The 25,294-nt window shown below is 40.5% G+C and overlaps 1 protein-coding gene across 5 annotated transcripts in view; it reads left to right on the top strand.

Annotated features, from left to right (window-relative positions):
* TMEM131L (transmembrane 131 like) overlaps positions 1–25,294 on the top strand; it is an 82,640-nt gene that overhangs the window by 6,681 nt on the left and 50,665 nt on the right. For all 5 annotated transcript variants that reach the window (XM_062573848.1, XM_062573847.1, XM_062573845.1 and 2 more), the window contains exon 3: positions 687–730. In XM_062573848.1, the coding sequence (XP_062429832.1) occupies positions 687–730 (44 nt within the window). The remainder of the gene's footprint in view (positions 1–686; positions 731–25,294) is intronic.

Raw genomic sequence — 25,294 nt, 5'->3', positions numbered from 1 at the left:
CTTATGCACTGGTTCAAAGTGTTTAGTTTTGAACTGCAAGCTGTCACAGTTTGTTTCCTGTATATCTTGAAAATTGCTTTAGTCCGACAGTTGAGCTCAGCTGGTGTGTTTTAAGCTTATATGCTACAATTTCTGTGCATTTTACTGTTCATTGGCAAGCTCTAGGTTTGGCCTCTTACTATTTTAGCTGGGATTTGCTACCTTACTGTTGTTTTTAACACTGCTACATCATCTGAACTTCAAAGCATTCTGTATCTTATTTTCTCAGGTACTACCTAATAAAATTTTCTGACACAGAGCAAATAATTTGAAGAGGCAAAGAATTAGTCTCCTTGTAGTTTGAGGGTGACTGATTTTTAGATTGAAAGTGTATGTGCAAGCAGAATTTTGGATAAATGCATTTGTATGAATAAGTAAATTAAATCAACATTTAAAAAAATAATGGAATATCTGTGTTAAGTCACCAGTTACCTTGGCAGAATGGGCTGAAACCTCAAATGGGAATGGCTAGCATCCCACCTTATTTGCATCATGGAGGAATTGGTGAAGGAATTTTAGATTTACAAGTTCTTTTGCAAGTGAGTCACAAGAGCATCCATCTTCAGAGGAGTTAAAAACAGTATATGTGTCCAGTGCACACACTTACAATTCTGAGATCCTTACATAGTATTTTCTTTGTTTGTTAGGCTGATTCTGAGGAAGATGTAGAAGAGCATCCACAAGAGCAAAGGTAAGCAAAACCTAAATGAAAACATGAGTACTAAAGCTCATTTTGTTTTTTTGCTTTAGGGAATATTGTAGTGTGATTGGACAGACTACTGAAAAATCATATTTTTTTCTGCCTTATTATATTAAATACGTTTTCATTACTTTATTTTCTCGATTAATATTCCCTTGTTACCAAAAACCAAGAAATAAAAGGCAGCATATAAGTGACTGAAATAAATGCCCTCTTGTGTCTGTTTTGTCATAATTTTATCTTTAAGCTACGTTTACTTTTTGTTGCTTTTGCACAGAACCCCCCTATGTTTATTTAAGGGCTTTATTGTGTACTTTGTCATTCATTTGTTTAAACTAGAGGTTGATTTTCAATTCTAAAATTTGCAAACCTAAGTAGTCTTGGAGTGTTAATGTTCACAGCAAGGTAAAGGAAAATTTAAGTCAAAGACCTTTCAACGTGTTACGGCGGAACAATAAATATCCTGCTTTGTTTTTTGAAATCAGATAAATAGTAAAGATTTTAAGAAATGTAGCCTTCAACTGTGCTGTTTCTGTTCATGTCAGGCCGCCTCTTTTGAAGGATTGGGTAAATAGCATTGCGGATTGTTTTTTTAAATATACCATATTTCCTCTTGAGTGTCCAAATTAAAATGCTTGGACATCTACCAGTGAAACATTTCCTTCCTTTGGTATGTATTAATGTGGGTATGGCTTTCAGTGCCATGCAAGTCATAAAGATCACAAGACTTAAACAAGTGTAACGCTGCTGTGCTCCAGTGGCTGGAGTTGTCCAGAAACGCTTTCCTCGTTTGTCTCCTGTCTTTGCCCTTAGCTTGGGTTTGAGGGAGAATAGGTCTGATAAGACACAAGTATGGCAGAAGGGGTAAGTGTGGGAGCAGGAAGACGTTTATGATTGGTCTGTCCTGTACTGCAACACTGCAGTTCTCAGTTTATCTTTTCCTCCTCTTTCTCTCCTATCAGGACCAGTCTGTTTGCAAACCCAGGGTCAGCTTAGGGCTCTTGTGCCTAACCTTTGTGGGAATAGCATGAGTGGAATAGAAATGGGATGACTGAATTATTGCTGCTTCTAACAGCTGTTGTTGATGGTTTCTACTTAGGAAAAAATATTTCTTCCTTTCCCACTTTGAGAAAAGGAGAGCAAACTGTTTAAAGTGGACCTTTTCCTGCATAAATACCGAATTTTGTCTGTCAGCTGGGGACCAAGCTTTTCATGCAAAATTTTCGTTGCACGCCTGAGGAAGCTCTGTTTGTTGAGATGTAGCAGAAGACAGCAGTTTCGTACTGTGCTTAAAATGGTTCCTGAGATTTCTCACTGGTAGTCGGAGAGATGCGGCTTTGGGTGGATGGGGGAGGGGAGGATCCTTCACCTTCCCGCTCTTCCCTGGAGACAGATAAAGTAGGTAGCTGTTATGGCAATAATAAAAACGTTGTTTAAAGGTAAATAGTCTTTGAGATTCAGATAGGAAATAGGAAAAAGTAGTTTGGTCATTTTATTTTTTATCATTGAGATGTTAAAGAGCCTATGGTAATTACTCATTTCCAAAAGTGAACTTGGGCTCTGAAAGTAAAGGTTATAGGGTTCACTGTTAATAGATTGAAAAATCCTTCTGTTGTACTGAAATGCTTCAGGAAGCTTAGCTTAACTGTCACTGATCTGTGTGCACCTTTCAAACTGTTCTGGTTTACTGCAGTATACAAGTACTGCATATGCTCCATATAGTGAAGGTATGTTAAAGTATGGACTTTATGAAGAAGACCTAGCAAAGCTATCTTAGAAAAGCTAGAATTTGTTAGTTTTCTTCCCAATTAACTTTCATTCTCTTGGCTTATGTTATGATGTATTGAAATCGTGATGATTTCCTGTAGCAGCAAAACCTGAAAGCTTGCAGCATCTCCATCCCGTTGTCCACTAGCATGCCCTGGGGACATCGGCTACAGCTGCTGAAGTTTAAGGTGCTTTCCTTCTAGTGCTCCAGAGACTTCACATCAAAGTAGCAGCCTGAACAGAAATTAATGGAGAAAGTGGATTGGGGGCAGGTTTAGCTCATCGGGTTAGAGCATGGTGCTGCTAATGCCAAGGTCGTGGGTTCAGTCCCCATATGCGCTAGGCTGAGGGTTGGACTAGATGACCTCCAGAGGTCCCTTCCAACCTTACCATTCTATGAAATTACCAAAGTTGTTCCCCAAACTGAGGAAAGCGGAGAGGGTTCAGCGTCCTGAGGCAAAAAGGAGAAAGTCACTTCACAAAACATGGTGTTCTATTCAGTTCCTAATTCTAGGTTAATGGGCTCTCTTGGGAGCTTGTTAACTTAATTAAAAAACTAGTAAAGCGCTAGCAGTCTGCTAACTGACTTCCTGTGCATGTGCATCAGCAGGTCTTCCATTTGAGGCGGGCTTCTCATTTTTCTGTTGTTTTTGTGCTGAGCACGCAAGAGGGATGGATGTTGTCTTACTGTTTCTGCCTTAGGATGAGCTTGAACAAATGTTTAAGTTTGCATGGAAATAAAAATTGGTTGTCAAAATCTTTTTGCAAAAGAGCTATTTCAGAGATAAGTGAGAAATAGTTGTTTTGGAGGTCTAAGGTTTTCAGCTGCCTTGAGTGAGAAAAAGATAATTAGTAACATTATTCTTTCCAAACTACAATTCCTGCCTTGCTGATTGCTTGGATGCCACCACAGGTTGCTTTCCTCCATTTTCTGTCTCTTGAGATCAGGCTCTGAAATAAGAAATGCTGTCTAGTAAATAGTTGAGTTACTGGATGTGCTACTTTGGGCCACAGTCTTTGACAGAATTAAAGATGGGCTTATTTGGACTAACCTATAAAAAAAAGTTTCAAGTTTCCTTAAAAACTTTTTCTTGCATTTTGAAAATCTGTAAAAGGGTGCCTTCCAAAACAAATTTGGTTCAGGATGTTAGAAGAAAGTCAATGACAAGTGTTGACAGGTAGTTGGATGTTTTTTCTGCATACTGGTAAGCCTTCATTTGCCACAACAGAAAGTGACAGATTTTGAAGATTTAACTGCTTTTTAAAATTTACTCATTTGCTAAAGCAGCAAAATAATTAGTCCAGTGTACAAATCTGGCACAGATAAAGGTATGATAGTGTTAAGTGATGGTACTATTGAAACTTTAGAATTTCCACTTTGAAGTAAATATTAAACTATTCAAAAAGAAGAAAAATCAAGCATGACATTCTTAATCCATGGTTTTGAAGAATTCTTCAAAGAGGCCTTTTAATGTCCAGTTTTCCAACTAGCATTTTAAAGCTCATTTGTACCAGTAAACTATTGTATGCAATAAAACACGTGGGATAAGTCCTGCTGTACACTCCAATATGTGACATGCATTATTCATACTTTACGTGACGCAGATGTCTTATATTTACCTACTCAAAGATGATAAAAATATTGTGTGGTCCAGTTAGCTCAGTCAGGCATTTTGTTAAACTTTTGCCTTTGATCTCTGAGAGAACGTTTGACCTAGTGGACTGGAGCTGCTTAGAGCACTTAATGATACCAACTTTGAGCAAGTTCCAGCTACTGTAAGAATTCCAGCACTGGCGTAACAGCTGGTGCCTGGGATTTTGACTCTTCTAACTGTCAAGCGGGATCACGCTTAATCCCGTCATTTTTGCCGTATCTGAAATACGGCTTCAGGCGCAGAAGAAGTTGGAAGGTAAAGATAAGGAAGGAACAGAGCGTTACCTTTCCCTGGTGTTGGTCAGTGAAATGTTGTTTGACATCACTGAAGTGTAATGAAACTAGTAATCCTGAAGGCTTCAGACTGTTTGAAAAGGCCACGGTTTACTAGTTGTGTGAGGGATGACAAAACACTTTTAAATGCACAAATTGCAGAATTACTCAGGTATTTAATACTGTCACAGATATCTAAGAAATATAGTAGTAATATTTCTTCAAAAATGGTTTGGAAGAACTAGTGTGCAGTACTTTGCAATTTCCAGTTGGCCACAGCTTCATTCACCTTTTCTGCAGAGTCCATAGTGCCAGATTCACTAGTGTCTGTTTGTGGGGACAGTCTAGAAACTTAACGGGAATGGCTTGTGTGTGTGCATGGGGTCTCTATGCCATTATGTCTAACAGTCCGGTTCTCAAAATAATGACATGGAGACTGCTATTAAGGCTCTGTACCTGATGATTAACTGTAGTGGCCAAACCCCAAAAAATTGACTCTTTTGGTCAAGCGAAAATGATTTTGTGTTATGTTTTTTCTTAACATCTTTAATAAAGTTAAATGGAGTACCTCATGAGAAAATTTTTCAAAATGACTTTGTCATAACTACTTTTCAGCTTTTCAAAGTGCAATGTTTAGACTGTACAAACGGAATCATCCTAAAACTGTGTTTTCAACCTCAGCTCTTTGAGTATTGCAGGTTGTTTAGATAGTCATTAAACTTAGTACCCCAAACTTCCTAAGGAAAGGGTTCCGGCTTGTAATACTGAAGGTTGGTTTTATTCAGTGTCAGAGTGTTGTTCCCTCCCCCCGCCCCCAAAAGAAGCAGGCGTTCTTGTCTTCATTAAAAAAAAGTGCTGCGTTTCTTTTTGTTGAGAAAAGGCTTTTTAGTCACCAAAAATCAGTATGTTTCTACAGCATGCACAGAATGAGTGTGTTTTCACTAAATAGTGCCAGAAGAATATTTCAGTATTATTTAACTTCAAATTTTAATTGATATAATGTCACTGCTGTTGTATCCTATTTACAGTTTCATCAAATCACCCAGGGGTCCATGATTTTGAGCTTTATTGGATGAAGAAGAAATGAAACTTATTTTTACTCCCTTATTTTTAGGGATTATATAGAGATGCATACATCTACATGTTATGTTTAGTTGGAAATATCTAGTGAAGTATCTGTATGTGAAGCTAGAATAAAAAAAAAGCTTGCTGGAGAAAATTGTTAAATGGTTGCTAAATGATCTCTTATAGATGAAGAAAAAAATAGTTTGGAAAGGAGTTGTTACTGTTATACCTACTTTCCTTTAATTTTAGACTTCTGAAAGGTGTAGCTAGGGTGGCAAACTGAACTCTCACTTCTTTAATCTTTTATCTCTGGCTTGCATGTTGTAATTCATTCACTGATGAACTTTGCCTTGCTGACCTTTGCATTACATGCTGTTTGGAACAGCTTTGCTCTGCATGTGCTCCTTCCAAAATACTGGTCCTTTTGCAATTGTGTTGCTTGCCTACTGAGGCCAGGAGTAAAAGACTTGAGTTTTTTCCAGGGCAGTATATTGCATGCTGGTGCTGTGTGCTAGCAAATAAGTCAACTATCCTTTTTAATTTTTTTAAGTTGCTTTCAACCACTTTTGAAATTAGAACATCAGCCTAGGCCAGGTGTACTGTATTTCAGACTGGACTGGACATAATGCTATGCCTTTCCGTGATCCGGCATTAATGGAAAATAAAACAGGTTGCTACATTTTTGCAAAGAGCTGTCAGGCTTCTATCTTCAACTTATATCGTAATTGGCCTTAACTGAAATATTTTAAAGATGATATGTCATCAGGTCTGGTTTCTTTTTAATACGCAGTTACAGTCCCCCGCACTGTCAAAAGATTCTATTTGCATTGGAAAAAAGCTTGTGTGTGTATGGTGTGTGTATATATGAATAGATATATCTATGATATGATATGTAATGAGTACATATCACTGCTCTGAGCCCCCCTGCCCTAGAAGATGCCCATCATCCAAACAGCAAGTATTTAATCTGTGTGTTGGCTTTTACACAGGCTTTAAATGGACTTTCTCACCTACAGGTGATAATTTGGTTTGGAGAAATGAAGACAAGCGTGGTGTCATTGTGTTAACACTTTTGCTTTCATATGGCTCATACCGCCTTGAAGAGCCACACATGCTATTTTTATGTCTATACTTGTAAAAATAGCAGGCAGTGATGGTCTTCTCTCAGTGGGGCTGTGAGCTTACTGTGTATGAAGAAGCTATATTGGTAGATACATGCAACAGGAGTAAACTTTCTCATGTGTAATAACCTATTTTAAATAGTCAAACTTTTTACATTTTGACATCTTGTCTTTTTCTCTTGTTCTGTTAGTTTCTTCTTGCTTATCTTCATTTCCTACTTTCTCTTTTTCTGCTTGCTTTCTTTTCCATAGATCTTACGCGTATCTTATAGCATCTTTACTTTCTTCTAGCACCTGTCTGGGCCATGCCTGAAACAGTTGTGGTTTTAGCCAGCAATGCAAGAGAAAGAGGCCCTCCTTGCTATCCCTGTGCTGTCCTCAGCTCCTGCAGCTCTACAAGTCAGACCAGGAAACTCTTTTGGGTTAAAAGCACTCTTCCCCTTCCCCCCCCCCCCCTTCCTCAGGTTAGGTTTAATCATTTCCTGATCTGGTTCCCTTTAGTCAGACAGATGTCTGTAGTGGCAGAGGGGAGGGTACGATGCAGGGACAGGGCCAAGCAGGTGGAGGGGGCACTGCTGCTTTTTGTGGCAGTGTTAACCGAGGGTGTGCATGAAACCCCTCCCTCGGTCTCTCCCTCCTGCTGCCTGGGTCCGCCCTGCTGGCACTGGACCTTGATGCCCGAGCCATGTCTGGCAGCTCGTCTTGCTTGGAGGATGGCGTTGTCGCTGCGCTCCTTGCAACCGCAGCTCGAACGAGCGGGGCGGCTCTTACGGAGGCCTGCTCTGCAGCTTTCTCCATGCAGCTTTGGTTCGGACCTCGCGCTCCTCTTCCCACTCTTCCTAAGTGCCTGTCTTTTCTGCCCTCTTTTGCCACCTGCCTTTTGGCCTGTTCTTGGGATGGGTGGTTCAGGGTGGTGCTGGTCCCTGGGCTGGCCCCAGCTCTCTTATCTCCTGCCATGCGGCCAGAGCTGGGGAGGAGTCCTGGGAGCGGTGGGGACAAAGCCAGATCTGCTGCTGTGCTCGCTGCTGATGAGGACTGAGAGGAGAGCACCTTGTCATGTGCTGAGAGTAATAAAATGTATTTGCAAAGCATTGGCTGCTGTATAAATCCAGGGAAGAAGGGTGAAGTATTTGTTTTGGTGTGATGGATAGGCTTTGGAGACAGTTGGTGTAATTGGGTGGATAGAGTGGCAAGTCATACAGCCTGCTGCTGTGTGGAAAGTAAAAGGCACGTGCATATGAATACCCGTGCATGATTTATGCAGTTTAACTGTTCTCAGGCTTTTGCTGAACCTTTGTAGCCTATGCTTTGGGGCAGAGTCCAGCCAGAATGCATGGTCTTTAGAGTGGGACAGTCTTTATCTGAGCATGTAGAAAAAGGGTGTTCAGCCTCCTGTTCCCCATTCTGTGTGTGTTCTGATACTGGCTTCAAAGCTAAGCAAGAGCAGAGACGGATCTCATGGTGGCACTGGCTGTTTGTATGGTCATTCAGGGGACATACGGAGGGTCGGCTCCTTATGCCAAACACCTACATGCTGTGAATGCCCTGGAAGACTGCTTTGAAACATGACGTTTTTCGTGTTAATCTGCCTTGTTTTGACAAGGGGGCATAAGGACATTTAAAGATTGTTTTGTGTTTTTTTTTTTTAAGCTAACAGCTGCTCTGACACACAGTCATCATCCTAATCATTGTATAGTTAGTGTCCCCCTTTGCCCTTTTATATGACCAGTCTAGAGTAGGGATTCTCTTATATGTTTTAATACACTAGTAATGAACTTCAAATTTGTCTTAATCTCAGGCTAATCCATCTGATTCATGAACAGCAAGACATGGAAGAATAGCTTTATACTTACTAATTTAGTATTATTTTGATTCATTAATAGAGAACTGCTTGGTTGGTTGCTTAAGAGAGCTTAGTTCAATGTAATTTTAATTTTACCATTAGGCAGTTAAATGACAAATATCTGGAATAACAGACTGTTGTCAACAATCTGAAAATTGGCACTCTAAGTATTTAGATTCTTAGCTTTTCTGTACAGATTAGCAAACTGTTACTAAGCAGAAAAAACAAAGCTATGTTTTTTTACTTCCAGAAATCTGCAGTGTCCGCTTCTGAATTGTCAACCTCAGCATGTTGGCTTGATTTCTTATAATTTGAAAATAAAGTTACCTGAAATCTCCCTGATTCTGTAATAAAACAAGAGGCTAGAATTTTTTCCTCTCACTTTCTCTGTTAGCTTAATGCATTCATTAATTAATTGGAAATTGAACTTACCCCATCAAAGAAAGTGTCGTAGGCAATGCTGTTACCTTCCTGCCATCTTTCTAGAGACTCAAAGGTAAGACACACCTGGCTTACAGCACATTACTTATTTTAACTTGAATAGGAATGTGCTTGAGCTCAGCTTTCCCAGATGTTGGCTCTGATTGGAAGGACTAGTAGGCAATTAAGTGCAAGAGCACCAGATTTTTCAGTAATTGTGGTATTTGTAGTTTTGCTAAAAATGCAGGCAAGGAAAGAAAAAGCAGGTAGCTCATTTGTATCACTTTCAGTCTTGATTAAAAATTCAAGCCTTAGTTTTAAAACTCATAATTGCATTGGTTTAAATACTAATTTTTATCCACTTTCTTCAGTAGTTGCTTAGGGAAGAGTTCCTTGTGACACTAATTACAAAATGACCAAATCACCTCTTAACCAGGATGAAATCGTGCCCACTGTAGAGAGCCAGAGAAAGTATGTCAGATACTGTACTCATATATGTGGCACTATCAACTGTTTTGCAGAATTCTGAGTACTCTAAATATTTGCTCTATATATGTAGAAGAGTTTGCTTTAAGAAACCAATTAGGAGCCTGGAAGAAGCACATGCTCAGTGGGATGAATTTAGGTCTTTCTTCTCTGAGGAGTCTAGCACTTGGTGTAACATCCTGTCTACTAACTGAGGTATGGAAGATAGGGGGCAAAACTAGTCTCTGTTAATAATACTAGTCACCTTTTCCCCCCTCCCAGCGTCCTGCTCCTAAAGTAGTGCACAAGTAAAGCTGTATTTTTTTTGTCTTGGTAACTTTTATAAAGTGGAAATATGATTAGAAGAGAATGACAACTCAGGGTTTTTTTGTATACAAAACGGACCTTGTTTTCTGTAGAACAGATGGCCTTTATATAGATGTTAAACATGGGAATTTCTCAGTCAGAGCCAATCACTGTAAATAAGCTTTGTGCTCAAAATCATGAGGAAGGGGAAAGAAGGAAAGAATATTTTCCAAGAAGTAGTGAAGGATAACCCCCCTTTGGTTTTGCAAGGTTCTCCTTCTCCAGTAGTCTCCTGCCTGGTTCGAGATACTAACTGCAGTGTTTAGTGAGCAGTGGTCAGTTGTTATAGATCACTCCAGTTCATTTGCAAGCCTAAAATTTGAAACTAATCTGTCCTTGAAGAAGCTTATATATCATTACAGTGATAATCTGACACTTTAAGATACCTGGAAAGACCTTCTGAAACCTGAGAAGAAAATGTGACCTAAAGTTAAAATTGTTCTGACATGTGTTCTCAGTACTTTTTTTCTCATATATAAAGCATCTAAAACATTTCACTTTTTTTAAACTGTTCATTGTTTTTCTGCTTCTCTTCGGGACCTTATTATTAAGAGTCTGAAGGATAATTCCATTGCTGTATATCTCTACCCCATCTCAAAAACAAAAACAAAACCAAAAAAAAACAAAAACAAAAAAAAGAAAAGAAATAAGTTAACTCTGTATCAAAGTTGATAGGCAGTCTCAGTTGTACGTAGTATATAAAACAAATAACCAGTTTGTGTTCTGCTTACCTCAGTCTCTCAGCCACCACTTGCCTTGAGTCCATATCTGTTTCTGTTCTGTGTGGGACTTTCCCAGCTCTTTTAATTTTTTTTTAATTTTATTTAATCATGTAGGAATGCTGATACCTGACCTGGTGAGTAGTCTTGTTTATTTTACTGCCTTTTTTTTTTCCCCTTTTTTTTCCCTTCCCTCTCTGTGCTCCTCTGAAGACTGTCATGTTCTTACAGGCCCATTTCCCCTCCTGGTTTACTGAAGGTTGTCTCCTCATCACAAATGTGGCAGCTGTATGCTTGAGAGTTTTGTAGATGCTATAAAAGGCTCCAAAATGGGACTTTCAATAGCTCTGAGTGACTTTGAATCACTTTAAATGGATGCGTTCAACTCCTACAAGCTTCTTTCAGAGCTGATGGTATTTGGCAGGCAGTGGATCCAAATGTTAATATTTGTCTTTTAAGTTTGTGTATGTACTCAGGTCTTGACCTTTCCTGTGAAGCTGCTTCAATTGTTTCTGCAATTTGGGATTACCAAATTAAGGCTAAAAACGACCACCTGGAATTCTGCTTCTTGCTGCTGCTCTTTCTCCTGTTAATACTTCCAAAGAGTTCTTTCATAGGCAGCGTGTGTGTTTGGTGGGATCAGGTAATCTTCAAAGATTTTACTCTCTTTGCAGTCTTCGAACTGTCGGTGTTTATTTCTTACTAATGAGAGCACAAATAGGTTCAATAGTCATGCATCAAACTAAAATTAGACCACATATGTGAGAGTGTATATGTGGTTGGATGCCATCCCTTGGCATTTAGGACGCTGACCTGTATGTTTGCCTGAGCAATATGTTGCGTTGCCATTGGGAATACACTTGGAATAAAAAGGGAATTTGGGGACTTGTTTGACACTGAGCCAGTAATCTTGGTGTGATGTGTTTAGCACTGGAGAGAATAAAACAGATGTATGCTTGTTTTTTGGATTATTTGTAAGGAGGATCCTCTGCATGCTTTACAAGGTTTTGAGGTTTCTGCATTAAGGTGCCTCTTAACACCATAGCTGTAGTGCTCTCAAGTAAAAAGTGCCGTTTCCACAAGCGTTTAAAAATGCGAGTGCATGTGCGTATTTGTTTTAAAGCTCTTAGATGTCCTTGCTGTTCTGTGTCAGACATCCTGTATGCAGAATCCCGAAGCAAAGTGCACCAGGTGCTCAAGTTTTTTCTCCATGGAAATATGCTGAAGATGTTAATTACTCATCTGTTACAGACTAGGCATTTGATGAGCAGGTGAGGTCTATAAGTACATTTCAATCAGTATGAAAACCATCTGTACATGCATTGTGGTGTTAGCTGTTATGATTGCACAACAGAGTTGAATCCTAAGAGAGTTGTGGAATAAAAGTCAAAACTGGTTGAATTTCTTAGTGTATCATCTGGCATGATACAGTAGTTTTTCTTTGAGATTAAATTGCTGTAATTCATTAAAAATTTTGTTATATTTGATAGAATATAAAGGCTGTAATTTTAAAATTAAACCTAATCATACTTTGCTGACTTGCTGCTGAGGAACTGCTTAGAATATGAAAACATACTTTGCATGAAGTTTAAGAGGTCTAGGTATTAGGTGTCCCGAAAGATCTGGTTGCCTTTGCTGGAGTTAATGCAGAAATTACTATATGAAGTTGTTTGTTCTCTAAAAAGTAGAGCAGTCTAATAAGGGTTATATTTGTTAAAAGCAGCTGAAATATAAAAGGTTTGTGTTTTTTCTTTTTCTTTCTTTTTTTTTTAACCCAGCGTGAAATTATGGCTCTGTCAAAGTTATTGGCAAAATTACTGTTGGCTCCCACAGAACTGGAATTCCTCAATTTAATGTGATCCAGGCATTAGTTACTAACTCCGGGAGGCAACGCAGCAGAGGCTGAAACGCACCTTAACGGATCGGCTGCTGCAGTGTGCACCAGCTGCAAGCCGCGAGTGTTTCGAAGTACTGATGTTGCCAGCACCAACAAGTTACTACCCAAAAAAAGTGCCACGACAACACCGGTGTCGAGGCTAACCCTTGGGCAGGGCGGCAGCGGGGTCTGGCGGAGACGTGGCAGGACGAGGAAGGGGGAGTTGCCTTTCCCCTTGCCGAGTGCCCGCTGTCTCGCTGGGTGCCTGGCAGGACTTCGGAGATGACACTGCGAAGTGGCACTGACCTGGCTGGTTTTTGTTCCCGTCTTTTCACGGGATGTTTCTGGCGGCCCAGCTTTCTCCTGGCAGACTCGTTTCCGCAGACCCCGTGGAGGCGGCAGACCTGGCCCGCGCCCTGGCAGCGCTGCGGCGGAGCCGCGAAGGGCTGCGCGTCCGAAGGAAGGAAGTGGCCGCGGAGTAGTGGCGAACAGGGAAAAATATTAGTGTTACTGATACCACAAGACTGCTGCAGTAGTGTTGCCTAGTCATTTGAGTATCGTGTGGTATCCTGTACACTTGCAGTGCTGTCGTGGCATTGCTGTATTTCCCCTAGGTGGTTTGAAAGCAGATCAGTGCAGAGGATACGATGGTGGTCAGGTTGCATGGATTATGATAAAAATATATTTAAAACCAACACAAGAGCCTTAGGGACACCAGTCAGGCAAGGTACACGGGCCACGTGACCTGAAGTTGACTCTCAGTAAGAAGCAGGATCCATCCTCACCACCGGCACGTGGCCTCATCTGTGGGGAAGCTCCCTCCGCGGCAAGGGGCGGTGGATGACGAGTAGTTTGAGGACAGAGCTTTAGGTGTTAGGAGGCTGCTCTTCTCAAGCTCCCTCTGGAGTTAGAGAGGCTTCACCAGAAAGCAGACAGGAGTCTAATTTAGCTTCTTTGGCCCTTGGGAAGAGTCAGTTTTCCTCGTTGCCTGGATGGAAGCTGAGTGACAAGTTTCCTAATTTAGGAACCTAAGGCGAAGAAGTGCTCATATCCCCTGAGCTCTCTCTTTTTTTTTTTTTTCCTGCTGCTTACGCAGTCTCATATTGCCAAAAAGTACAAAAAAGGCTGGTGAAGTTGCAGGGACTTTTTTTAAAAAACCTTAGCATTACTGACTAGCATGGCAAACCTGTCCTGCCTTTTTTTAGCTTTTTTATTTTTATTTTTTGGTAGAGGTTCAAAGACTCGGTCCTGCTCTGCGATGTGCTCGGCCGTGGGGTCTGTTGCGTGCTGGGGCAGAGGCTGTGGCTGATGCTTTTGCGTCTTCGATACAGCAGGACTTTCTGCGGTAAAAGCAGAGGACGTCTGTGCGCCAGCCCAGCCTTTCTCGGGGAGCGGCGCCAGCCTGGGCGAGCTCAAGCTCGCGGCCATCTGCCTCGGGGTCCAAAGTGCTCTGCAGCCTGCTGCCTTTTCTTGAAGGTCAGAGCAACAGGTTCACTAAAGCAAAAACCGTACCGCAATGGGGTGCTGCCATCCGTGCAGCATCGGGCAGCACAAACCGCACGTGGCGCTGGTTAGACGTCTTGCTTCGTGCATCACCGGAAGCTGCTCAGAGGCGATGTAGAACCCGTCTAGGCTAAAATTGGCCGGGGCAGGGGGAAGGACAGCCAGAAGGACGAGGGAAAGGCAACAAAGCAGCAGAAAAATGATTCAGGGTCGTAGGCCAAAAAAAAAGAAAAAAAAGAGATGCAAATACTGAGAACAGCCAAAGAGAATGAAGATACTGGTAGAAAGGGGGAAATGAAAGCTAGCATATTTAAAGCACAAAGGAAAACTGGTAAGGGAAAAAGAGTACAATCTTACGATTAAAGGAAAGATGCACAATAGTGAAAGGGAAGAGAAATGAGAGTAAGGAGGGAGTAACTGTTCATAGCTGTTCACACCATGTGTAACCACCTACCTTTAGAGCATGAATATGAGTCTGTGCCCAGCTGAATTGGGTCCTTCCACTCCACCTGTCAGCAGTGTGCAACTGTGTTGCACGCTCACTTAGGTGAGGGTAAGTTAGTATACCGGATACAAAGCAGTCAGCAAATCAGACCTGCCTAGTGATGTTGTACATTGCCTCTTATATCTTGTCTACAAATATATTTATTATATTGAAATACATTATCTTATTGACTGAAGTTGTGGCTTGCCAATTAAAAATCAAGGTCTCTACAATAAACAGGCCAATAAACATATAAACAATAAAGACTGCATATGCCCTGAACACAGAGATAATGTGTTAACCACAAGAACATAAATTGTGCAATTCCTGGGTTTTTTTTTCTTTCTTTCGCTTTCTTTTTTTGGAGACTGGAACAATGAAAAGTATTGCGCTGCCCTTAGAAAGCAAGTGATTATGTAATATTGCAGAACGCATTTTGCAGGTTCTTATCATTTTGCAGATTTAACGTGTCTGTTTTGCTTTTGTGTCTGCCTGATAGTGCTGTATGCCATGTGCACCACTGGTTTGTGTCTGTAAATCCTGATTCCTGGCAACTGGAGGAGGGTAGGGAGTTGAAGGGCCTGTACTTGACCAGCTCCTTGACCCGTGCTTTACATGCTTTGTTGCTATTAACTGCCTTTCTTCAATAGCTATTGTTGGATTTCTGTCTTGGTGTTTGCTGTCTTTTATTCCAGGCCTTTGCTGCAAGCCTGCTGTGTACAACCCATGAGGTGCCTGCTGCCTGCTTAGATATTTCTGTGGCCTGTTGGTGACCTAGTTTGTGGAGCTTTTAAACCTTTCTTTCAAAAAGGGGGCATTTCTGGCTTTTGTGTGTATTCTCAGTGTTGCTGGGATAATGCAGCTGATTCTGCAGATGCACTTAGTCACTTTAAAACTACCAACAAAACCCTCTCTGCCCCATTCTCATACTTTCAGTCTTGCTTTTGTTTTTTATTTTCTTGTAAACCAATAAAATTGTTAATGTTTTCTGGTCACCATCGCACTGGGTTGCATTTTGCAGAGTGGTTCATTCTTGAAATTACTAGCAAAATGTTTATTGCCTGGCCTTCATATAGGATGACAGTACCATAGCCTCTAGTTTTAAGATGGAGACCTTTGCTTTTATTCCCAAACTGAAGAAACGCATTTGGGAGTTAGAAAAAGAGCAAATGTGTGCTTTCTGGTGACAACGTGCTACGATTTTGAGGGTGCAGTGTTTCTGAGTGGTGCAGAGCACTGAGCTGAGGTGAAGGGCTCAGCTTCAGCCAAGGCAATGGGCTTGCAAGCCATCGTGATACCTTTTTCTTTCAAACTGCATCTGAAGGTTGGAGAAGACACTTGTATACTTCAGATGCTCCCGGGGCCTACCTAAATTATATAGCTGTGACAGGATTGCCTGGTGCAATGTCATTATTTTGTGCTAGGAGCTGGCCCGTCTCTGCCTTGGCTTTGTTGCAAGGTCTGGCTCTGAGTTTAGGTTGTGCTGGTCATGAGCAGCGCACTGGGGACAGAGAGGTTTGGCTTAAAGACTCTCATCTTTGTGTCATTTTCCCACTCTGCTGAATTTTACAAACTGTGGAGAGGTAGGATGTTGTGGCAAAAAAAATAAAGCCCCCTCATGGTAGCAGCAATTCCATGTATTATCTGCTGCTGGGCGTAGTTGGGGGCAGCACTTCCCTTCCTTATTTCCTGTGCCTTTTTGCTGCAGTCTTGGCAGGTATAAGTCTTTTTTCTTTGATTATTTCAAAATGAATCTCTCTTAGAAAATGTCATTGCTCCTCTATCAGTGTAAAATGTTACCGTGGGGCGACATGAAGAAGCCTGTGAGAAGTTGAATGCATTTCTAGCACTTGTCAGGCTTGTTTTCAAGCACTTAGGTCAAGGGTTTTTGAATGTACTGTACTTCAGTACTACTTCTCGACCCACTAGTGTGTCCCCCTGCCCCGGCTTGCAGAAGGTTCTGCTGGCTGGATTGGGATTTTGTGCAGGCTCCAGATGGCTCTTGTGTAGGTTTGTGAAATTTGTTTGCTTGTCATCCTGCGGAGAGGGGAATATGGAGAGAAGTATAGCCAAGGTTGTGCGAATACGCCTTTCGGCTGCAGAGAAATCTTCAGCCTGACACTGGTGGATTTTCTCTGTGCAATTTGAGAAACTCCGTGTTAAATAGATTAATTTGTGCAGCATGCAGAAGCAAAGTGCATCTTTTCTTTCAATGGAAACAAAATTCTGGTTTACGTGGACCGTTAAGAAACTAAGTATAGCTTTACTTTGTGACTGTGTATGATGAAAAATTTACTGTTTCAGTAGTTTCACAAGTGAAAATATTTTTCTACTTGCTAAGGTGTTCTCCACTTCAAGTGAAGGGGTTTCCTGGGGTTTGATTTAACCCAATCCAGTGAGATGATGAACGTGTTCAACTCCTAAGGAAGTTGATACCTTTCCATTCACTGCAAGGAATTAAAAGCAGTGGCCTGGCATTTTAAATTGGTAAACTCTGATTAGTTGCTCGACTGTGAAATAAAAGAAGAAACACTTGAATCTAGGGGAGGTAAAGTCATAATACAGTACTTGACTGCAGCATTTCTGTTAAACTGATACAAAATAGCAAAAGCTGACTTCCTGTCACTTTTTCAACATATTTTCCTCCTCTTCCCTTTCTCACCAGTTGTTCCACTGAAGGAACCAAATGTTACCTAACCAGCTCAAGGCGCCCATTGCTGGAAATCAAAGCTCTACAGGTTAATGTTCCAGCCATAACATAATTTGAGTTTTTCAGTGGTAGACATTTTGCTAATAAACCTGTGAAACAGTGCATGTTTCATATGGTTCTGCTTTATTTAATAGTAGAAGGTTGCAGTATTTAATACATTAGAAGAAATTGGCTCAAAGTGTGTGCTGTGCATTGACTTCAACAGATCCCAGATGTTTTATAAGAACTCGATAATTTCTGCAATGAGCATTGTAACTACTAATCCTGGTAATGCTGTAATTTTTGACTTCTTGCCAATTTGAACTTCCTGGTATATTTTTTTTCTCCTATTGTATATTTTTATTCTTTAGCAACGTAATCTAACGAAGTACAAATATTCAATAGTACTTAGGAATAGGTCACAAGTATGAGAGTGTTTCCCTTTTACTAATAGCACTGAATCATGGGGCCATCTTTTCGTTTTGCATACCGTGAGGGAGAGCGCTGCCCGACATGAGGCAGGCTAGCAAGCTGCCTGCTTCAGAAGCTGCAGCGTGGGGAATTCTCCGCTCTGGTCCTGCTGCTGCGGTGCTTTACTTGCTTTGGGTCAGCATGTGGAAATGATCTGATGCTGGGGGAGGAGTTCCCCTTTCTGCCAACAAAAGGGGATGTACTTGGAAATGTAACTGGAGTTTTGGGTGAGGAGCTGGAAAGAGAAAACTTTTGATTTGAGAGAAGGTGTATATGATTGGTTTATGTAAGCATGTAGATGAAAAATAGAAATGCATAATGCCGTCAGTTAATAAAGCATGAATGAACAATTTAAGTAGTCTGCAATTTTTAACATTATGGTAATCTAAGGTTCTAAGAAAAAAGGTTCTGGATGTTTTTGTAGAAAATACATGTCCAGGGTAATTAAATAATGCTATGCTTCACTTTAGTAAAACGGCATCGAATCCAACAGGTTGCTGTGCCAGAACAAAAAACTTCATCAAGCTACTCCAAAATGCCAAGCGGGGCAGCAAAGTGTCTCTGTTATATCTGAGGTGGGAGCAGGGAACACAAAGAGCAAATGAGTGATGTTTTGTTGGGATGGAGAGGTGTTAGTCTGGAGCTGAAGCTACTTTTTTTGGTGTTACTCTTTTGTTAGTGACTTACCTTTTACTTTTCCTCCTTAAGATTTTGTGGTGGCTCCTAGGCTGGGGAAGCAGCGGTCGCGTTCCCGTGCATGCCAGCCCCTGCCCATGGAGGCTGCTGCGAGCGGAGCAGGATCGTGTAATCGCAATTTCACTCTGCAGCACCGTGCTTGAAAGTACCTTTAAAAAAGGCGTAGCATTGCTCTTTCTCATTATGTCTTTCTCTTTTAAATTGTACTTTTGCAGTCAGATGACACGGCTTGTGAAAATGCTATTCAATGACATGAAAAATGAGATTTTCTTAGAAAGCTAGTCTGTGTAGTTTAAATTCTGATTAGCTTACACATGCCTCAGAAATACTGTGTGAAGCTTCGTTTGCTGGAGAAAAGAATGGTTTTTAATGCAGCAAACAGTAGCAGCTATAATTTTTCTCCTTATAAAACCTAATGTAGCACTGAGAAAGCTAAGCTTTTGTGTGTTAGTCTAGCAGAAGCTTAATGAAGGAAATCTAAAGGACATGTAGATGTAGGTTTTCATGAGAGACATTTTTCCAGTGTCTTGCAGGTCTGTAAAATACCTTGCTACTTTATCCATCTGTACTATATATTGCAGAGTTTGCTTTTCCACGTAAGTAGTATTTGAAGCTGCCGGGTAAAATACAGTATAGATAACCTGTGCCATTTTGAATATTGATTCCATTTTGGTTTTCTGTCCTCATATATTGGCTTAAAAAAGGAATGCTATTTGACATTCATGCTGAATTATTAGTCAGTGCTTAAAGATTATCCTGATTTTATTTTTTAATGGTTTGAGCTGAAATTCAAAAAATGTGGGAAATACAAAATCTGGGATGATGTTTACTACTTTTGTGTCAAACAGTTGTGCATGTATTTTGTAGTTTTATATGACATTTGAACTTGCTGACTCTTCTGTGACTCCCTTTCAGGCGCAGGTGATAGCAGATGCATTGTCCAGACCAGAGGGAATAAATTAAAAGCAGAATTTGAGCTTTTGGGTCCTCGGGTCTGAATTTCCTTGTATTTGCTTAGTTTCCTTTTTAGCTAATGTTCTTTTTAAATATTTCTGGGGAAAAAAGGAGGGGGGGGATTTTTGGTTCTTACCAGATGCACTGTAAAGATTTCTTGAGGACCATTAAGATCTACCATGCAAGATCTGTGCCTTAGCTGCTTTGCAGGCCTGTACTCTTTCATTATAAAAGGAAACTGGAAGGCTTGGATTAATGAAGCAACAGCAAAAGACAGCTACTGCAGGAAGATTATCACTTAATTACTAAGCAGGTCAAGCTTATCAGCTAGCAGAGAACCCTTTAATGTATTTGGCTGAACTATTCTGATCTAACTTAAAATGGTTTCTGTGAAGATGGAAATTTTTGGCTGTAGCTGTAAATAGAAAAAGGAAATGGTTGAGTGCAATGATATTTAAAAAGAATGTAACTTCCTATTGCTGTGAGCTTTGCAGCCCCATTGTGTTTCCTGTCGCTGGCCTCCCCCATCCTCGCAAGACAGGAGCGAGAGCTTCTGTGCAGGGTGAATATTACATTGCCCTTGCATACAAAAAGTGAAGCGTGTGAAGCAGGGCTGTTGCTGAATTGACAAAAACTGGCCCCTAGCTATTCAACCTAGGGAGAGTTTGAGTAAAAATACGTGCCGGTAGAAAGCCTAAGGTTTGGTTCCTCCAGTTTTCAGTGAAATGAGATCTTATTTTAAACAATAAAAACAACTTTGTAATTGATGGAGTAAAAAGGGTAGATCTGTTCAACTTCGAGCTCTTTCTTATATGTTGCTAATTGTCCCTCCTTGATCTTCGTTTTTAACTTTCAGCTTCTCCCCCTGCCCTGTCCCTACACTCTGCATGAACAGTGAGCAAGTCTGCAGTTATGTTTGAGGGAATTAAATTAAGGCAGGTATGAAAGAATCAGTATGTGGTTTCTTTCTTTCTTTTTCTCTTTTTCCTTTTTTTTTTTTTCTTTTGTGAATTGCTGCATTTTCCTTTATTTGATTCCTAATTGTGTGAGTCCAGGATGATGTTTAAAAGCAGGCCTCGCCACTGAAATCTGTTGCCACAGTTTGTGTTGCAAGAACAGAATTAAACACATTAGTATCTAGTATGCAAAAAATACATACACTGTCATTAGGTACAAAGTTTGTGGTCTGTATTTTAGCTTTCTTAAGAGCCTTTTATCCTACCTCTTTTGCGGGGGTAGGCTATGAAGTTTGGTTACTGTCAGCAAAATATTTTAACAACTTTGGATAGGGAACGACCATTTGAAACTCCTGGTATTTCAGTGCAAGATTTGCGATTGGAATGGTCTGCACAGGATTTTTGCCTGAGAAAGCACTATGCTGACATTGCTGGAGCTTTTTCTCTGTGTGCAATACACGATTCATGTTTTAATAGCATCTGAAAGGACCGAACAACAAATCTCCAGTTAGAAATGTTTTGTTTTCAAAGCATAGAAACTCAGGTTAGGAGTTTGGATAAACAGTCTGATTTTTTTCAGGGGCATGAAGTTTCGTAGTGCCTGTTGAAACTATTGAATTGTGTGTGATCAGCATTCTTCAAATGAAACTGTTTATTTACATATGTGAAGTAGGCCAGGGTGCTTTCAGGTTTGACTGTCTGATTATACTTGTTAACTTTTGTCGATCTGAATTAACTCTCGGAAATGATTTGTGGTTCTAGAGTACTTCACTTTTTGAAGAGCAAACCTGAATTATGCAGGTAGTTTAAGTTATTGGGGGGCCTGGCAAATACAGGATAAATAAATGATTTGAGAAAAAAGTGAATTTGGCTGAAAAGCTTTGAGATTTAAAAAATAAAAATAGCATGAATTGCTTTGTGTGCCTTTGGGACTTGTGTTTTTATTTCACATACTCATGGGCTAAAATTATTCTTTAAAAAGAAATGCAATACAAGATTTTCTCATAATCCCAGAATTCTAGGACCTGGTAATTCAAGATAAAGTGCTAAGAATACCAAGGCCTCTAAGAGAATCACAAGTCTATATTTCATTAGCTGAATGACGTTTTTGATTTGTATTGGTAAGAACTAAAAAAAAAAAAAAAAAGAAAGAAAGGTGATGGTTTTAACAGTCAGAAGAGGACTGACTTCTTAGGAGTTAAATTATAAAGAAGATATAAAAGGTGAAATAAAACTTTTATTTCAGACCAGTTATCATCCTCTTAAGTACTTGGAGCTGGCTTTCTGAAATATTGCAAAATGAACAGGCAATTGTTTCATTATAGGAACAAAAAAATGATAATGAAGGTAGCTCTTCAGCTTGCTAGAACATTCAAGATTTGCTGGCACTGATGGGGATGCTTCAGAAGAAAATATGTTCGATGTGCGTTTTGGACTACCGGGTTCAGTACGTTCATCCAAAATAAATAGATCTGATATTTCTCGGCCCAGCCAAAACAAGACTCCTTGTGTGTGTGTGTCCCCGCAAAGAACTGCAGGTTCGGGTTAGGCCGTGTGGATATCTAAGTTCCTGATGCCCTGCTCATGAATCGCTTGCCAGAGTGACCTGTGCTGTGCCCGTAGCTGTACCTAGCCTACACCTTGTTCTCCCAGGGCAGTGCTTGGGTCCTTAGGGGTTTAGGCCTTTTTTTTTTTTTAAGGGTAACTGGGAAACCTGGGTTAGTGACATAGTTGTGAACTACTGCTCGTGCTCCCTGTGAAACACTACTTTAAGTGAAATGTCTGTCCAAGATGCCTAAAAAATACAAGCTCCCACTGGACCTTCTCTAGAGAGCTTAGGTTGTTTCTTGAAATCTGGGTGGCTAAAGGATTTTTGAAGAAGAGATCTCAAAGTAATTTACAATGAGCTAAAGTCGTTGTAAACTCATGTCTTTGTACGGATTTCAGTTATTTCAGAAGTTGAAGATTGATTTACGGGAGAGGATAATTCCATTCTGTTGTTAAAACATGGTTCATTGTGCTGCTTCTGTTAAAATAGAAACCACACGCCTGCATCTGGAGAAGAAGGCATTTTCTTTTCACTCTATTTGTTATAGAGCTTCACTCCTAACCCCTCCTCTTCTGCGCTAGGATTCTTCTTGATTCTTACTGTGATTTTTGTCAAGCGTGGCTCTTAACTTACTTGGCCATTTTTTCGAGGAATCTTTTTTTTTTTTATTATTATTAGTATTATTATTATTACAGTGAGGGTAGGGAGAAAGAGCTATTTTTTATTTTTTAAATAATCCAGGTCTATATATTTACATCCTGTTGAGAACTTTGACTTTTTAAGAGTTATAATGTGAGAAACTGCAAGTTTGATCATTACAGGTTTGGTGCAGTTGCAGTTCTGATTTTGTAATAGATAAAAATAAAGCACTACTGGCTGAGGTAACCGTTCTGCAAAGTATTTGTATGGGTGGTATTGCAGAATTTTATAGGAGAGAAAAACAAGGCAGAGGGACAGAAGGTTACCCAGAAAGACAGTTGATAGCAGTGGAAAAACAGAGATGAGAACAGAGGAGCCTGGAGAAGCTGCTTAGGGTTATCAGGAGAGTTAGGCAGGAGGGTCTTCATGGAAGTAGAAAAGAATGATTTGTTTTGAACATTCCTCCACCTTCTCTTACCTCTTCCCCTCAGTACCTTTCTTAATGGACCTAGATTCCAGCCCACTGGAACTTCTGTAAGCAATCGTGGCTGCATCCTGTTTTGCCACTTCAGAAGGAAAAAAAACAAACACAAAAAGAGATAGAGCTGTTTACCTCCTCAGATCCTGACACTGGCTGTAAATTGTGGGATTTCTTTTTAGAAAGAGAATCTGTTTTGTTCATTTCACTAATTTGTTTTGGTTTAGCTCCCCTTTCCTGTTCGTTTGCATCTGAAGTGTGCACCATGCGTATTAGTGCGTGTGTTCATTTTCTGATGGGTAAAAGCATTTTGGCCTCTCCTGCTTTATGTCAAAGTCTCTTCAGAATTGAATCTCAGTCTAGGATTTGGTCCCTAATGTGCAGAGCATCAGAGAAAAATAGGGAGACCACCCTTCTTCCAGGAGCAGCACAGTCTTGTATAATGAATTCCTAAGGCTGGATTGCCAATCCCCAAGCATTCAAAAGTAATGAGTCAGCCCTCCTCTTCCTCCCTAAACAATGAAGTGCTAAGAACAGGGGAGATTTTTGCCTTCTAGGTTTTCAGTCTTTAAAATTCTCATTTTTGACCTTTTCCCAGCTAGGCATTTTTTTTTCTTTAAAAACAAAACAAACCCATAAAGACGGAGGTGTTCCTGGGTCATCACCTGAGCCTTGGATCTGGGGCTTGCAGGAAAGTCCTGGAAGTCGCAGGGCCGGCGGTGGTCGGCTCGGCGGGGCGGCCGCCGCAGAGGGGCTTGCGGCAGGTAACTTGCCTATGAGCTGTATGTGGTTGTCACAGGTTAAATATATCAGGTTTTCTGATGACTCTTGCTGCCTCTAGGAGAAAAGTTAAGTTTGGTTGCAGAAATCATAGTTAAAAATGCTTCTTTTTTTTAATAGAGTTGTCTTGATGTTAGGTGCTAGGTGCTGTGTTACAGAGCTCGGGAATCAGGTCTATTCAACCCGTAGGCAGTAGCAGTTGTATCCGAAGCTGCGGTACTGTCAGGGGTAGGTACCTCCCAGAGAGTCCTGCGAGTGAGAGTTGGGTTAGAATGAGAAGCCAGTTAAAATAGTTGTGTGAATTCTCCTCTTAGTCGTCTTTTTGTTCGTCACACATAGACTAGAGGAGTAAACCTAAGATCGGTCAGTAAATGAGGTTTTTAAATTTCATTTTTCACTTTCGGATTACTTATTAAAAATTGTGCTTTCCTATATATAATACAATTATGCTTTCTTATACCAAAACCTCATTCTGGGGATTCGTTAATATTCATACCTCACATTGAGGTGCCAAAATGCCAAATATAAATGTCATTTTTTCACTGTTTTTTCAAAACATTTTCACCTAAGCATAATCACACCAAAAGGAACTCTTCCTTGTTGAAGAATCCAGTCCCGTTTACCTATTGCTTAGCCCCCCCCCCCCCAAAAAAAAAAAACCCCTCCAACTGCAAAGAAAAAAATAAATCAGGAAAAGCTCTGCTCCCCTACCCTGCCCCCGCAACTTTCTTTATCTGCTGTCACCAAAGGGTAGAAAAAAGGAGGCTGAAGAAAGGTCACCAAGTAGCAAGCATGCTTTTTCTCAGCTGCACACGTCGCTATATGAATCATCAGATAACCTGCAGCCTGATCTGAAGTAGTCAATATAACTAAAGAAATAAGGATATGAGGAAGATTCAAAGGAGCTAATAGAGAAAAAGGGATCCTGGGATAAACTTCCCTTCAGTCACCTGCACTTCTGCTTAGACATAGTTTATTCTGCTGATTACCAGGCTTTTTGTATGCATAATCTGCAGGGTAATTGACTCAGTTTTGAAGGCTCACTAAAAAGAAAGAGAATATATTCAGAGAAGATAAGGTCTTTTGTTTGGATTTTTAGTGAAATACTTTCCTTACGCTTGTGGCGTACTTGTGAAGTATGAATAATAACCACTACGAAGAAAGTCCTGTTTCCCCCTTGCCTACCCGCCCTGGACTTTGGAAAAAAGGATCTTTGCTTTATTTAGAACAAATACTTGTTTGTGGTATACGTTACATACAGATATTTGTTCTGTGGGCTTTAGAGAAACATCTTGATACGAAGATGATCCTCCGCATTTATCTGGTTTTATTAATTGCATCCAAGAGTAACAGAACTGAAAGAAGGGAGGGCAAAACTGCTGAGCAGCGCTTTCGGCATGTGCGTCACCGGCGTCGCAGTAGTAGCGTCCCCTTTGGTTAGTCCCACAGCAACAGGACGTGGAAAAGTCCTGCCCTGGAAGGGGGAAACGTTGGAAAACTCAGGAAGTTCTCCGTGTTCCTGTAACACCTTTTCCCTACGGATGCACACCTGTGAGACTTCTTAGTGGAGGACTTACAGTGGCTTAAGATTTTACAGCTCATGCTCCTTTAAAAAACAAACAAAAATATCCCCCCCCCCAAAAAAAAAAAAAAAAAAAAAAAAAAAAAAAAAAAAAACTTCCCTCCACACAAACCCAGACTGGTGTCCTAGAGTTGCATATTTCTGCTTGCATAGGTGAAGGGGGGTTCTTGCATTCTCCTACTCTGCTTTGGAGAGTCTCTCTGCC

Source organism: Rhea pennata, chromosome 4 (assembly GCF_028389875.1).
Source record: "Rhea pennata isolate bPtePen1 chromosome 4, bPtePen1.pri, whole genome shotgun sequence".
Classification (NCBI taxonomy): domain Eukaryota; kingdom Metazoa; phylum Chordata; class Aves; order Rheiformes; family Rheidae; genus Rhea; species Rhea pennata.
Note: the sequence above shows the minus strand (reverse complement) of the source record. Positions and strands in the feature narration are given on the sequence as shown.